Genomic DNA, 16548 nt, shown 5'->3' with positions numbered 1-16548 from the left:
GGCTCAACAGGCCAGATGGCCGACTCCTGCTCCTATTTCTTATGTTCTTATGAGTGGGTGGGTGGGAGGGAGGAATGGAACTAGTGTTGCTGTTGTTCTGTTGTTGTAGCTGCTGTTGCTTGCATTTTTCTGCAAACATAGTGAGCATCAAAGGTTGGTGCTAGAATGTGTGACAACACTTGTGGGCTGCTCCCAGCACACCCTTAGGCTGTTCTGGCTGATAATGCAAACGTCACATTTCACTGTAAGTTTCCATGTCCGTGTGATAATGAGTGAATCAGGATCGGAATCCTATCGCTGATCCATTATGACCGTGGTCTCCTGATGAGGAAGTCAAGGATCCTGTTGCAGACAACACACATCAAAGTTGCTGGTGAACGCAGCAGGCCAGGCAGCATCTCTAGGAAGAGGTACAGTCGACGTTTCAGGCCGAGACCTTTCGTCAGGACTAACTGACGAAGAGTCTCGGCCTGAAACGTCGACTGTACCTCTTCCTAGAGATGCTGCCTGGCCTGCTGCGTTCACCAGCAACTTTGATGTGTGTTGCTTGAATTTCCAGCATCTGCAGAATTCTTCGTGTTTGCATTTTTAAATCCTGTTGCAGAGCGAGGTTTTGAAGTTTAGCACACCTCACTATCTTCCTACCAGCCCATCCTATCAGCCAGCATCTATGGAAAAGTATGCAGGTCCCACATTGGCTCATTCACTACTTCAAAAACCACAAAACCAGAGTAAAAGCAAGTCATCCTCACTCCCATGGCATTGCCAAAGTTGGTATCCAGCAAAGCTTGCTCATATAACATTAAACAAGCATTGAATGACTTGACAGTGCGGCCCATCAGTTATTCACGTTTAACTCCAGAAAGGTGCTGGTAATGATCTTGGCCCTGTCTTCTGATCAATCTGAAAAACTGCCCACCAAAACAAGGAATTGGATGTGCAGAACAAAGGAACAAAGATTTACTCACCATCGTTGCCTTGGTTTTCTTTTCACATTTGTCACAATAGCACAAATTGTCTCCATCCAAAATGACAGTTTTGAAAAAGTCTTGAAGGGCTGCATCCTGAAATCAAAGATTAAAAGGTTTATTTTAAATGTGACTTTATTTAAAACTGGTTAACTTGTCTACAAATTATCTGGGAAATTAGCAATTTGCAGCAATGTAATATCATTGGTATTTCTCCTTGAGAAACCAACAAATATAAACTACTTCTGATTTGGGATGGAGTGATCATTAACTTATTGCGTTCTCTCTCTAGCCAAGATTGACGGTTTCAGATTACATATGCACAAGAAAACCACTAATCCTCAGCTAATGGATCAGTGGCTTTTTACATTGAATGCCATCGAAAAGAAGTGTCACTGAAGACCATCAGTGACTGAAGCCTTTATTTGCCATCAAGAGGACTCCTCAAGGATTTGTAGCATATTAAGCTGTAGTATTCACATTTGTAAGTTCCGTCTGGTTTCTTGTTGCAATCCTATCTATTGTTGTCAGGCTTTGTCAGATCTGTAAATAAGAATATTCGTGAGCTGCTTACCACACTTTGGATGCTGTTGCCACAATCGTTTAAGTGAACAGGCAAAGGAATAACCAGAAGAGGGCATTTTTCCGGGATCTCAGTGTTGCACTCCAAACATCTCAGGGAATTAATCAATTTACTTTTGTAGATCTGGGGAAAAAAATTATAATTTTCACTTTTTCATTATTTCTATCTTCGTTACCACTCCCCTCCCTCCACGAGCCTCACTACCCTTCTCCCATATTTAATGTACATCTCCAAAATGAAAAAATGAAGTAAAAATTATTCTTGCCTTCAGTTTCTCTTTTTAAAAAAAAATGCCACAGGTGGTACTCAATACCAACCATCACCCTTGTAGTACAGTGAGCTTGTAATCTTAATGCGTTCAGAGAATTAGAGGTAACAAATGGGCAGCGAAAGCCCTCCTAGTGTTTTCTTGTGTAAGCTCCACACTGATGCCCTATCTACCAGACAAAGCTAGGATCTTTTGATTGACTTAATTATCCTATTGCTCATCAAGTTTACAACAACAGTGGCATTTTTATCTCCTACCAAGAGGATCTTGGAACTGTCACTGTTATATTTGGGGTAGCAGTGTAGCACCAATGCCCTTTAAATGCAGCTCTTCCCAGGCTGCACAAGTTTGGTGAATTCGTCTTATGGTTCTTTGTGTTATCAACTAACTGCTAGCAATGATAGGAATCAGCCCTATTTCAAGTGATTTTGCTCAGGCTCAGAATCAATGCTCACAAATGGTCATCTTCACGAGATAAAGAGAATGGATGTTAAGCAAGGGCTGAGTTGCATTTATTGAATTATTTAGCCACATCGTTACTCCAGATAATGACAAAATCAATCTAATTTAACATACAAAATGTCACAATGTGAAAGATATATTCACATTTAAACACTATTAGCTTTCCTCGTGTTAATTCAGACAGCCTAAACTATTTGCGTAGAAACCAAAGAAAAAACAGTATCATATCCCACTTACATATATTTTATTGAGATGTGATTATGAGTTTTTGAAATCTATTATGACTTACCTGTAAAATAGTACAAGCCTCCGCGTCACTTTCTTCAGCAAGCTTGTTCAGTATCCGTCGGAAATGTTCTACTACATCTTGTTGTTTGGTAACTTGAAGATAAGCCAAATTAACCATTGTTGTTTCATTTTAAATAACAGCATTGCATTGTTAAATACAGGAAGTAACAGTAGTATTGGAAACAGTGGTGGTATCAATGAGAGGCAATCAGAATATTAACCAATGGCACCAGGAGCCTATTAGAATGCAGTGAATGGACACCCAGAGTGGTAGTGAAATAAACAATACAAAGAGAAATCACCACAATCAATGCTGAAGAACTTTTTAAGCAATAAGTGCTCAATCAATAAACATAAGTAGCTAGAAGACTAGAAACTTGGCATATTATGGGCTTTGTTCTCAATGCTTAAAAGTTTTAATTCAACTACTGGAAATATTATTTTCTGGTAATGAGCTACAGAATGCCAATTATAATGAACAAACTTTAAATTAGTCTATCATGGCCTTCAATTTATCTTATGGAACACTGGTCTGATACAAGATCATAAGACATAGGAGCAGAATTAGACTATTTGATCCGTCAATTCTGCTGCAGCATTCAATCATAGCTGATCCTTTGATCCCACCCCCCCCAGCCCCATTCCCCTGCCTTCTCCCCGTAACTTTTAATGCCATGTCCAATCAAGAAACTATCAAGCTGCTTTAAATACACCCGACAACCTGGCCTCCATAGCTGCCCGTGGTAACAGATTCCACAAATTCACCACCCTCTGGCTAAAGAAATTTCTCTGCATCTGTTTTAAGTGGATGCCCCTCTATCCTGAGGCTGTGCCCTCTTGTCCTACATTCCCCCACCATGGGAAATATCTGTTCCACATCTACTCCGTATAGGCCTTTCAGCATTCAAAAGGTTTCAATGAGATTCCCCGCTTCATCCTTCTAAATTCCAGTGAGTATAGATCCAGAGCCATCAAATGTTCCTTGTATGATAACCCCTTCATTCCAGGAATCATCCTTGTGAACCTCCTCTGAACCATTTCCAATGCCAGCACATCTTTTCTTAAATGAGGAGCCCAAAACTGTTCACAATACTCAAGTTGAGGCCTCACCAGTGCCTCATAAAGCCTCAGCATCACATCCCTGCTCTTGTATTCTAATCCTCTTGAAATGAATGCTAACACTGCATTTGCCTTCCTCGCCACCTACTCAATCTGCAAGTTAACCTTTAGGGTGTTCTGCACAAGGACTCCCAAATTCATCTGAATCTCTGATTTTTGGATTTTCTCCATTTAGAAAATAGTCTGCATATCTGCTTCTTCTAAAAACATTGTATTTCATTTGCCACTTTCTTGCCCATTCTCCTAATCTGTTTAAGTCCTTCTGCAGTCTACCTGTTTCCTCAACACTACCTGCCCCTCTACCAATCTTGTATCATCTACAAACTTGGCAAAAAAAATCTCTTTTCCATCATCTAAGTCATTGATATACAGCATAAAATGAAACAGTCCCAACACTGACCCCTGCGGAACACCACATGTCACTGGCAGACAACCAGAAAACGATCCTTTTATTCCCACTCGCTGCTTCCTACCAATAAGCCAATGCTCTAACCATGCCAGTAAATTTCCTGTAATGACATGGGCTCTTAAATTGGTAAGCAGCCTCATGTGTGGAACCTTGATAAAGGCCTTCTGCAAGTCCAAATATACAACATTCATTATATTCTCTTTATCTATCCTACACGTGATATCCTCAAAGAATTCGAATGGGTTGTCAGGCAGACTTTTCCCTTAAGGAAACCATGCTGACTATGTCCTATCTTGTCCTGTGTCACCACGTACTCCATAACTTCATCCTTAACAACTGACTCCAATATCTTCCCAACCACTGAGGTCAAGTTATCTGGTCTATAATTTCCTTTCTGCTGCCTTCCTCCTTTCTTCAAGAGTGGAGTGACATTTGTAATTTTCCAGTCCCCTGGCACCATGCCAGAGTCCAATGATTTTTGAAAGATCAGTTATAAATGCCTCCATAGTCTCTACCTCTACCTCTTTCAGAACAGTAGGATGCAGTTCATCTGGTCCAGGTGACTTACTTACCCTCAGGTCTTTCAGCTTTTTGAGCACCTTCTCCCTTGAAACAGTAACTACACTCACTTCTCTCCCCTCACACCCCTAAACATCTGGCATACTGCTAGTGTCTTCCACAGTGAAGACTGCTGCAAAACTCATTCAGTTCATCTGCCATGACTTTGTCACCCGTTATTATTTCTCCGGCCTCATGTTCTCGCGGTCCTATTTCCACTCAATATTTTTTTAAAACATACAAGAAGTTTTTACTATCCACTTTGATATTTTTGCCAGCTTGCTTTTAAATTTCATCTTTTCCCTCCTAATGATTCTTTTAGTTGCTCTGTAGGTTTTTAAAATCTTCCCAGTCCTTTGTCTTCCCACTATTTTTTGCTTTGTTGTATGCCCTCTCTTTTGCTTTTATTTTAGCTTTGACTTTCCTTGTCAGCCATGATTGTACTATTTTGCTATTTGAGTATTTCCTTGTTTTTGGAATACATCTATCCTGCACCTTCCTCATTTTCCCCAGAAACTCACGCCACTGCTGCTCTGCTGTCACCCCTGCCAGCATCTCCTTCCAATTTACTTTGGCCAGCTCCTCTCTCATACCACTGTAATTTGCTTTATTCCACTGAAATATGCATAATGCTTTTACTCACGTTTAAACAATGGCAAATCTAAAACAGCATAAAAGTAAGTTTGAATCAATATAAAAGAGTTTCATATACTAATTTGCCCTAATACACTCAAGAGGCTGTGGATAGAGACATGGATGGTAGGGTTATGGAGGGCTATGGCCCAAATGGGCTGGAGGGCCTGTTTCTGTTCTGTGCTGTTCAATGACTCTATGATTAATTCATATATAGTACATTTTAAAAGTTTTAAATGAGTATAAATAAAATAGAAATTGCTGGAAATACTCAAATTATGCAGCCTCTGCAGAGAGAGAAAACTATTTCAGATTGAACACTTCAAGCCAAAGACAAGTCAATCTGTCTTTCCATACAAGCTGCTGAACTGCTAAGTATTTCCAATATTTTCTGTTTGATTTCAGATTTCCAATGTCTGCACTACATTCAGTAACCACTTTGATTCGGTACACCTGCTTGTTAAGGCAACTATCTACTCAGCCAATTATGTGGCAGCAACTCAATGCATAAAAGCATGCAGGCATGGTTAAAAGGTTCATTTGTTCTTCAGACCAAATATCAAAATGGGGAAGAAAGATAATCCAAGTGACTTTGACCATGGACTGATTGTTGCTGCCATTTGGAATACCTTGAACATTTCAGAAACTACAGATCTCCTGGGATTTTTATAGATAACAGACTCTAGAGCTTACAGAGAATGTGGAGAAAAACAAAAAACCTCCAGTGAGTGGCAGTTCAGTGGGCGAAAATGCATTGTTAATAAGAGATGTTAGGGGAGAACGGCCAGACTGGTTCAAGCTGACAGAAAGGTGACAGTAACTCAGATAATCATGCATTACAACAATAATGTGCTGAAAAGCATCTCTGAATGCATAACACAGTGAACCTTCAAGTGGATGGATTACAGCAGCAGAAGACCATGAGCAAACACTCAGTGGCCACTTTATTAGGTACAGGAGATACCCAATGAAGTAACGGGGAGTAATTTGCATTTGTGTTTTGTTTTAGATTAAGAAGCAATTTTATTGATGTGTATAAAATTCTAGAGGTGATCTCAGGCTAGATCTGGTTGGGGTATCCAAAAGCCAGTAGCCACCATCATAATATAAGCAGGTTTACCAATCCAGGCAAGGCTGAGAAAATAAAACCTCTTCAGCCAGAGGGAAGCAAGAATTTGAAATTCCTTGCTGTAAAGGGCTGTTGAAGCTAATTTGCTGATTGAAGAGTTTTTAGGATTTTAAGAGAATCAAAGGATATGGAGTTAACATAAAAAGACCTCTCCAAGGTAAAAGATCAGTCCTGATACAACTGAATGGCAGAGTGGATGTGCGGGGCTAAGGCCCAAGGTCTATTTCAGCTTTTACTACTTGTATTTTTATTCCAATATGTCATCTTATATAATTTATTCACTATATACATTCTGAAATTTCCTGATTTGTCCGTTCTTACTCACCATCTATGCCCAAGACTTCTGTAATCTCATCTGTATTTCCTGTTTTTTTAGCATCTAGTTCTTCAAATAATACTGCAAGTTGGTAAGCAATGCTCTTCTTCTTCTTCTGTTTGGCCTTTTTATTTGGCTCAGTTCTGTTTTTTAATCTAAGGGGAAGCACATATGATGAATAATTTCAAGACTTTGCAGTTTAAAGGAGGATTTTACATAAGTGTTTAAATTCCAATTAAATCATACATATTAAAGGCATCACAATAATTATCTAATTTATAGCTGGAATATTGATTATTTATTACCAAGTGTACAAACCTGATGACAGCATCCTTCACTTCATTAGACATGAAGAGAGTTTGAAGCAGTGCATTCAGGTAACAGGTGGCTCCCTTATTCTGTATCCCAGCAAAATCTGATCATCAATAAGAGCTTTGTTAACACAGATCATGTCAAAAATTAAATAGTTTGTGTGCACATATGTGCATGTGTGTTCACAAGCATGCAATTAACCCATATACTCTTTGTAGCTGCTGAACTCATATTTAGATTTACTTTGAAACTGAAGGTGAGTTTCACATTTCCTGTTTTAATTTGAAAATATGAAATATAAATTGGATATTTGCTACTTAGAGGTACAAAATTAAATACTCCACAATCCTTGCCCACAGAGTACTATATTTTTGCTCTTTTTGCATGCAGTCCCAATAAAGATTTCAACCTGCAATTATGCAAATTAAAATTTGAAGCAAATGTTTTGACTGCATTCCACTGATAAAATGGTTTTATCCATTCTCAGATGAACAATCTCTCACTACCGATATTTCTTCTTTAAATTTTTCACCGTAAGTATATCTTTTACAATTAAGTGACAAATTTTATGTTGCAAATTTTTCCCAATTAGGACAAATCACAGATTTAATGAAATTGGTGTGAATTATGCTTAAGCCAAAAATAAATTAGAGAAAATCATTGCTGCAATTACAACAATGTTCAGAGGGGCTTTACTGAACTATAAATGGATTTGTTTACAAAGCTTTAATTTTTTCCAAGCCTTTCAGGAATGGATCCAATATTGTATTTAAATTAGGGGTGGGGAAAGATTTGGAGGATGGATAATGATGCTGTGTAAATATTCTACAAGGTCCAGTTTAAGACCTTGCTTCTGTGTAAATCCTGCCAAGTACAACAATCCTTTTGAAAACAAATACAGATTTGATCAATTCTAATTATACATCAATCATATTATCAACTTTTTCTCTCTAAAATTTCCTACTGTTTACAGCCTACAACTTAAGATCAACAATGAGATATCATTTAACAGGGTTAAAATGAGAGCTCCCAAAATAGTCCAGCGCACTGAGTGTGATATAAAACCATATAAAAAATATTATCCTAGATTCTGTTCCAATAACCAGTCAGACAAAAGGTTAAGATGAAAACTATAAAAATGCTTAACCTCCCAAAATGGAAACAGTAAACAATTTTTTAAAAATCTACCAAAAGAACTCAGATATTTCTTTGAAATCTATTAAGATTCTGTATTCCATTTCTCTATCCAAATATTTTTCTCCTACATCTCATCATCCTAGGCAACCATCTCCAATGTTAGCTACTGAGTAAAAGAGAATGTGGAGTTAAATCCTTCCTGTCCAGTGAGTGCCCTGTTAATGCTGGTTTCAGGATGCAATTCCTTTCAGATCACTGTTTCAGAAGAGATGTAGGTCAACCTTTGTCCCAACTCTGCTTCTTTGGTTGCTTTTCCATTGTAGATTTGTTCTTGTACTACTTTCCACTACTCAATTTTACAACTTGCTTTATATCAGCAAATAGGATACATGTGTTGCAGATTGAGTTTACGGTTAATTGCCATGTTCAGAGACTTCTAAACAACCAGTGAACACAGGTGGGCACATTGACAGCAATGATTATCAAATCCGGTGAACAGCAATATTCTACCAAGATTCAAGATGAAAGATTGTTTTATATTATTTCTGGGACACAAGTGTAAAGGACAACAAAATAATTGTTACTCCGGATCAGATGCAGCAGAAAAAAAAACATACATATAATAAGATAAAGAACATAATAATAAAAAAAACAATAGATACAAGTACACAAGGTAGCTGACATACATATATTGATTGTATGTCCATAAAGTGACACTAGGTGCAGGAAGGTCTGTACATCAAGTGACTCCGACAGGAAATGCTAAAGAAGAGACGGTGGGCTGTGTGGTGGGGTGGTTTAGTGGGTGGAGATGCAGATCAGCCTTACTGCTTGGGGAAAGTAACTGTTTTTGAGTCTGTTGCTCCTGGCCTGGATACTACATAGCCCGCTCCTTGATGGGAGTGGATCAAGCAGTCCATGGGTGAGATCCTTCATGATATTGCTGGCTTTTTTCTGGCTCCTTTCTGTATATTTAACCTGTATACATGTTCTGTAGATCTGTCAAATGTGAACAAAAATGCTTTTTCCTATGTTGGTGCAATTTAAAAATTTTGCCTATGATTTACATATGTCATTTAATGGATCATACTTTCTACCTACATCTACATGAGAATGAGCAAAAGCAGACAACTGGAGGAGCTCAGTGGGTCAAGCAGCATTTTTGGAGGCAAAGGAATGGTCAGCAACCACATGAGTATCGAGAATGTCCAGGCAAGGTAGCCAATATAAAGAGGTGAGACAGCAGCCTGGTAGGTGGTAAGTGGCATCAGAGGAGATGGGGATGATGGCAGTTGGAACCTGGTGGGGAAGAGAATGGGAAAAGTGAACTGAGAGAGCAGAAAGAAGAAACCCTGATAGATAGGCATGTGAATGGTGGGCAGGTAGAATCAGGTGAGGGAGGGTGAAGAGACTTGATAACAGGAGGGGAGGGGTAGAGAAGATGAACAAAGGGAGAGAGTGCCTGGTAGACTAGTGGGAAAGGAACACAGAGGGGGAGGATTACTTGAAAATACAAAATTCAAAGCTCCGGCCATGGATTGTATACTACCCAAGTGGAATATGAGCTGCTGTTCTCTTCATTTGTGTTTAGCCTCACCATCAATATGGAGAAGGCTGCAGGCAGGCAGGTGGGAATGGGAAGGGATTTAAAACGACCTGCAACCAAAAGCTCAAGATGGCCATCGTGGACACAGCAGAGAATAATAGGAAGGGTTGTATGAATGAATCTTTTAATAAATAGGTATGCATTCAAACAGGTTTTTGCAAGGTGTGACTTTAATGCTGATATCATCAACACCACATTGGCCAGTCACAGAATTACTCCTGTTTGCTATGGCTAGCCAAAATGCAAAGTTAACCAAGAGATGAGTCAACTGAACTCAGTTGTAGGTTTGGCAGGCTTAATGAACACCACACAGTGCCCATTACGTCTAGCAAACACTGGATCAGCTGATCCAACCCTTTATTATGGAGCCTTGTATTAAAAGCGGCTTAATTACATACCACCACTTCCTCTTTAACTAAACCCATGTATTACTGAATAAATAATTGCAGAGTAACATAGAAACATAGAAAATGGGTGCAGGAGTAGGCCATTCAGCCCTTCGAGCCTGCACCACCATTCAGTATGATCATGGCTGATCATCCAACTCAGAACCCTGTACCAGCCTTCCCTCCATATCCCCGATCCCTTTAGCCACAAAGGCCATATCTAACTCCCTCTTAAATATAGCCAATGAACTGGCCTCAACTGTTTCCTGTGGCAGAGAATTCCACAGATTCACCACTGTGTGTGAAGAAGTATTTCCTCATCTTGGTCCTAAAAGGCTTCCCCTTTATCCTCAAACTGTGACCCCTCGTTCTGGACTTGCCCAACATCGGGAACAATCTTCCTGCATCTAGCCTGTCCAATCCCTTTAGAACTTTATACGTTTCAATCCCCCCCTCAATCTTCTAAATTCCAGAGAATATAAGCCTAGTCGATTCAGTCTTTCATCATATGAAAGTCCTGCCATCCCAGGAATCAATCTGGTGAACCTTCTTTGTACCCCCTCTATTTGTAGTATAATTCCTTAGCAGTTAATATGCTTCTATTGCACCAAAGCTCAAAAGTAAATTTATTATCAAAGTACATATATGTCACCATGTAAAACCCTGAGATTCACTTTATTCCAGGCATATTCAATACATCCAATAACCATAACTGAGTCAATGAAAGACCCCTCCAACAGGCTATCTTCACTAAAATTGTCATCAGTTCCTGCCACAGCTGCAACCTTAGATATAAGGGCACTGCCAGAAAGTGTTGACCCTGAAACTTTTTGTCCAGGCTGTTCCAGGCTGGAATATTTCCACTATGAAATAAGGAGGTAATAACATGCACAAACAAGAGAAAATCTACAGACGCTGGAAATCCAAGTAAAAGAAAATCCACAGTAATAACTTTATCTTTTTTAACAAATTGCAGAGGCAGCCATGTGAGACAGTGAGTGCATGCACATCACCACTACATTTCAACTCTTGACATGAAGCAGTAATAAAGGGATATCATTCCCTCTGCTTTAATAATGGAGCCTATATTTTAAGTCATGTAGGCTAGCTTTAAGACCACCTATGAAGACATTATTGCAATGAATGGCACAGTTTATACAGACTGCACACAGCACATGGAAATGAACAGGCAGCACAAAGCTGGTGTATTGACTGTATCAGAATCCATGAGCAATGAGTTTTCAGAGACTGCTCAGTTCAGCCTCCCTTATTCCTCCTCCCCTCCACCAGCAGATGTATGGTAAATAAAATGACTGGGTGACCATGTGAAGAGTCACAGAACACTACAGCTCTTCTCGTCCAGGCTGAACTATTATTCCACCAAGACCCTTCAATCCACACCTGCACCACAGCCCTTCATACGCCTCCCATCCCTCAGTGGAAAAAGCCTGCTTAATTTACTCTATCTATACCCCTCATAATTTTGTGTACCTCTATCAAATCTCCCCTCATTCTCCTACTCTCCAGGGTATAAGGTCCTACTGTATTCAACCTTTCCCTATAACTCAGATCCTCAGTCCTGGTAACATCCTTGTAAATTTTCTATGTACTCTTTCAACCTCAGTGATATCTTTTCTATGGGTAGGTCATCAGAACTGCATATAATACTCCAAATTAGGCCTCACCAACGCCTTGTGCAATTTCATCATAATGAACCTCCTTTACTCAATACTCCGATTTATTAAGGCCAATGGGCCAAAAGCTCTTTTTATGACTCTATCTACCAGTGATGATATTCTCAAGGAATTATGGATCTACACCCCGTCATTGTTCTACCCTACCCTTCAGTGCCTTATCATTCACTGTGTAAGTCCTGTCTTGTCCTCCCAAAGTGCAATATCTCACTTGTCCGTATTATATTTGTTCTGCCATTTTTCAACTGGTCCAGATCCTGCTGCAAGCTTTTATAACCTTCCTTGCAGTCCACTACACCCCCAGTCTTGATGTCATCTGCAAATTTGCTGATTCAGTTAACCACATTGTCATCCAGATCATCAAGATAGATGACAAACAATAACAGCACCGATCCCTGCAGCACAGCAGTAGTCACAGGCCTCCAGTCGGAGAGGTAACGATGTTCTACCACTCTTGTGGTTTCTCTTACGAAGACAATGTTAAATCCAATTAACTACCTCATCTTGAATGTCGAGCGACTGAACCTTCTTGACCAACCTCCCATGTGGAACCCTGTCAACTGCCTTGCTAAAGTCCATATAACCAACGTCCACTGCCCTTCCTTCATCAACTTTACTGGTAACTGCTTTGGAAAAACTCTAATTGGTTAGAGATGACCTGTCATGTACAAAACCACGTTGACTATTCCTAATCAGTCCCAGTCTATCCACATTCTTACAATATATATCCAGTGCCTTAGAATACCTTACAAAAACTTACCAACTACTGGCGTCAGTCTCACTGGCCTGTAATTTCTCGGCTTATTCTTAGAGCCTTTCTTAAACAATGATACAACATTAGCTATCCTCCAATCCTATGGCACCTCACCCATGGCTACGAATATTTTGAATACCACTACTAGGGCCCCTGCAATTTCTAAGTTCTTCCCTCAGTCTAAAGCATTTAGGTACAAATCACAAGCTTGTTTTAATTTGAATGGTACTGGGGGTGCGCGCGCGCGCGCGAGAATGAGAGAGAAGGGATGTGAGGACGGGAAAGGGGCTTATTTCGCTGTTCATGTCGGGTTTTGTGATTGCTGTCTTGTTCTGTGTCGCGTGTTGTGTTGAACAATGTGGGCACACTATGTTGGTGCTGGATTGTGTGGCGACACCTGGGGGGGGCTGCCCTCAGCACATCCTTGGATGTGTTGGCTGTTTACACAAACAATGCATTTCACTGTATGATTTGATGTGCATATTCAAAATAAATCTGAATCTAAATTAAACTAACAATCTTCATTCTCGTGGGCGGTCAAGAAGAGCAAAATGTCACCAAGGTTCGGATATGGCCCGAGTGCGGACTGAGGGACACTGAAGCAGGTCAATAGTTCACAAACTTTAATTCGAAAAAAGGGAAAATAAAACAATAAACACTAGGCCAAAACAGGGCCGATAACTAAAACTCTCAAAAGGGAAACTAAGAGCCTACACTGCGGCTGAAAAGAACATCTAAACATTAAACAAATACCGCTAGTCTTCAGAGTCAGCCAATGGCTCAGGGAAGGCCGAATGCAAAACAGCAACAAGGATTTGCTATGCTCTGTCCAGGTCTCGACAAGAATGTAGTTAAATGCTATCACGATTAAATAATACTTACCTGACACGTGCAAATTCACAAGCACAATTGCCATATCTACTGCACTGCCAAATCCGTGGTTGTGACACAAAAATGCTAAATAAATCTGCAGATGCCATAAACTTTCAGCAGGTCAAGCAGTATCTATAGAAAGAGAAACATTAATTTTTTGGACCTGTTATTTCTGATTCTCTTTCCACAGATGCTGCCTGGCCTTCTCGGCAACATTTGTCTCTATATTACCTAGATGACATTGCACAGTGCATACACTAGCAGCCAAAACAACCTTGTTAAATATGAGGAGCCTCATCCTTGTCAACAAGGATCCTTAAGGCATAGGTAAGGTTTTAACCCTTGCCTCTTCCTGGTTACCCAAGCCTCTCGGGAGCTGGGAAACCAAGAGGAGTCAAGGATCTGACAGATCCACCAGCTCTTCCTCAGGGGTGAGACAAATTGAAGGAAGATGTAAAGTGGGATGGAAAGCCCACCTTTCACACGAGTCTTCTCTGGTTTTTTTTTAACGTAGCTTGTAGCCACGTCCCCAGAAGCAACAACAGTCTCTGGTTTCTTTTCTCGGGTTTTTTTTCCCCAGAAAAATACATGTGTAGAGATAATATTTAGATGAAATGCTACTCCCGCTCAAGTTCACTGTACGTCCGAAGGCAAGGGGCGGGCAATTGTAGCAGAGCTGACCTCAACAGGTATAAGAGTTTTTGCCTTTAAAAAGCAAATCGCAGTTAAGTGATTCTCGCAGCTTTTACCAAAAATCATATGTATTATGTAAAAGGAGTTTTCTAAAAATATAAACTATTAAATAATCAAATGGTTTAAAATGTCATTAAGTTCGGTAGCCCTTGCTCTGACCGCAGGATGGACATAAAGAAACCGCAGATTCTGGAAACTAGGACAATAAGGGTTTCGGCCCGAGGCGCCGACAATACACTTTACCACAGATGCTGCCTGGCCTGCTGAGTTCCTCCAGCATTTTGCGTGTGTTGCTTGGATTTCCAGCGTCAGCAGATTTTCGCTTGTTTGCCAACAAATAATCTGCTGGGGAACTCAGCGGTTTGAGCAGTGGTTTGACTGTCTGTTGCTGGCCGCAACCTTGCTCGCCTCCTTTACCGGGAGTTTCAGAATTACGTAATGTTGAGAGAATTGCGGAAGTCTGAAAGAAAGCAAAACAGCCCCATCTCGACCTCCCACACCCACCAACAGTGCATGATAGCCCTGTTGCCTATCATGGAACGATTTTAAAGACAGGAAGTGTAAGTGTTAACAGTACAGGGTGCTTCTTCATTAATTCCCTGCCCCTTTCAATAATTCACTATTTTAAAAGCAGGTAGGGATGCAATAAGGTCGCCCCAATGAACACTAAATCGTTCCGTAATAAATTCGTAACGTGACAGTTCTATCGTTCACCTTTAGAGTAGTTCTTGTCTGGGTACGTTTTCTTCGTTTTTGTTTGTTTTGCAGGTTTTTCTCTTTTTCTCACACCTCCTAATCTGAAATCAAACAAAATGCGTTAATCTGGCGCTTTTTAACCTCTCACACTCGTGTCGGAAGTTAAGATTACTTACTTTTTCGACATGGTGCGTTACTCAGGTCCGAGCTTCTCTGACTGCTGAACAAATTGTAGTCCGATTATAAACGCTCCCGACTCGGGTGTTAATCAGATACACACATCAGCCAAAATGTAATTTCAGTTTCGTTTGAAGAAATGCCAGCAGTTTAACGCTGGAATTTAGATGAGGGACTGTGTTGTTTGGAGAGCCAATGTAGGACACTGCTCAGTGCCACACAGGTTACATTCGAAATTGTTCTTTTTTATTGGAATTTTGCTTCAATTTATTGCGCATGTTAAGCAAAAACAGTCCTTATATCATAGTCATAGTCATACTTTACTGATCCCGGGGGAAATTGGTTTTCGTTACAGTTGCACCATAAATAATAAATAGTAATAAAACCATAAATAGTTAAGTAGTAAATGTAAATATGTAAATTGTGCCGGGAAATAAGTCCAGGAACAGCCTATTGGCTCAGGGTGTCTGACTCTCCAAGGGAGGAGTTGTAAAGTTTGATGGCCACAGGCAGGAATGACTTCCTATGATTCTGTTGGTGTCTGCTACCCTCAGCCTGCTGCCCCAGCAAACATGATAGCACTGGCCACCACAGACTCGTAGAACATCCTCAGCATCGTCCGGCTGATGTTAAAGGACCTCAGTCTCCTCAGGAAATAGAGACGGCTCTGACCCTTCTTGTAGACAGCCTCAGTGTTCTTTGACCAGTCCAGTTTATTGTCAATTCGTATCCCCAGGTATTTGTAATCCTCCACCATGTCCACACTGACCCCCTGGATGGAAACAGGGGTCACCGGTACCTTAGATCTCCTCAGGTCTACCACCAGCTCCTTAGTCTTTTTCACATTAAGCTGCAGATAATTCTTCTCACACCATGTGACAAAGTTTCCTACCGTAACCCTGTACTCAGCCTCATCTCCCTTGCTGATGCATCTAACTATGGCAGAGTCATCAGAAAACTTCTGAAGATGACAAGACTCTGTGCAGTAGTTAAAGTCCGAGCTGTAAATGGTGAAGAGAAAGGGAGACAAGACAGGCCGCTGTGGAGCCCCAGTGCTGCTGATCACTCTGTCGGACACACAGTGTTGCAACCACACGTACTGTGGTCTGCCAGAATCAAGAATCCATGATACCAGGGAAGCATCCAAGTGCATTGCTGTCAGCTTCTCCCCCGGCAGAGCAGGGCGGATGATGTTGAATGCACTGGAGAAGTCAAAAAACACGACCCTCACAGTGCTTGCTGGCTTGTCCAGGTGGGTGTAGACACAGTTGAGCAGGAAGACGATGGCATCCTCAACTCCTAGTCGGGGCTGGTAGGCAAACTGGAGGGGATCTAAGTGTGGCCTGACCATAGGCTGGAGCAGGTCCAGAACAAGTCTCTCCAGGGTCTTCATGATGTGGGAGGTCAATGCCACCGGTCTGTAGTCATTGGGGCCGCTGGGGCGCAGCGTCTTTGGCACAGGGACGAGGCAGGACGTCTTCCACAGT

At 40.8% G+C, this 16548-nt stretch overlaps 1 protein-coding gene across 2 annotated transcripts in view; it reads right to left on the bottom strand.

Moving 5' to 3' along the window:
- Positions 1-15285, bottom strand: part of LOC140195940 (ubiquitin carboxyl-terminal hydrolase 47-like) — a 35207-nt gene extending 19922 nt beyond the window's left edge. The window contains exons 1-7 of one of the 2 annotated variants that reach the window (XM_072254631.1): positions 15061-15285; positions 14903-14985; positions 7052-7148; positions 6743-6888; positions 2571-2662; positions 1543-1674; positions 969-1064 (exon numbers count right to left, since the gene is read on the bottom strand). In XM_072254631.1, coding sequence (XP_072110732.1) covers positions 969-1064; positions 1543-1674; positions 2571-2662; positions 6743-6888; positions 7052-7148; positions 14903-14985; positions 15061-15071 — 657 coding nt within the window. In that variant the 5' untranslated portion in view covers positions 15072-15285. The remainder of the gene's footprint in view (positions 1-968; positions 1065-1542; positions 1675-2570; positions 2663-6742; positions 6889-7051; positions 7149-14902; positions 14986-15060) is intronic. The other variant, XM_072254630.1, reaches the window with a different exon arrangement.
- Positions 15286-16548: the final 1263 nt, after the last annotated feature.

Source organism: Mobula birostris, chromosome 4 (genome assembly GCF_030028105.1).
Source record: "Mobula birostris isolate sMobBir1 chromosome 4, sMobBir1.hap1, whole genome shotgun sequence".
Classification (NCBI taxonomy): Eukaryota; Metazoa; Chordata; class Chondrichthyes; order Myliobatiformes; family Myliobatidae; genus Mobula; species Mobula birostris.
The sequence above is the reverse complement of the archived record's forward strand: the minus strand, read 5'-3'. Positions and strand labels throughout refer to the sequence as shown.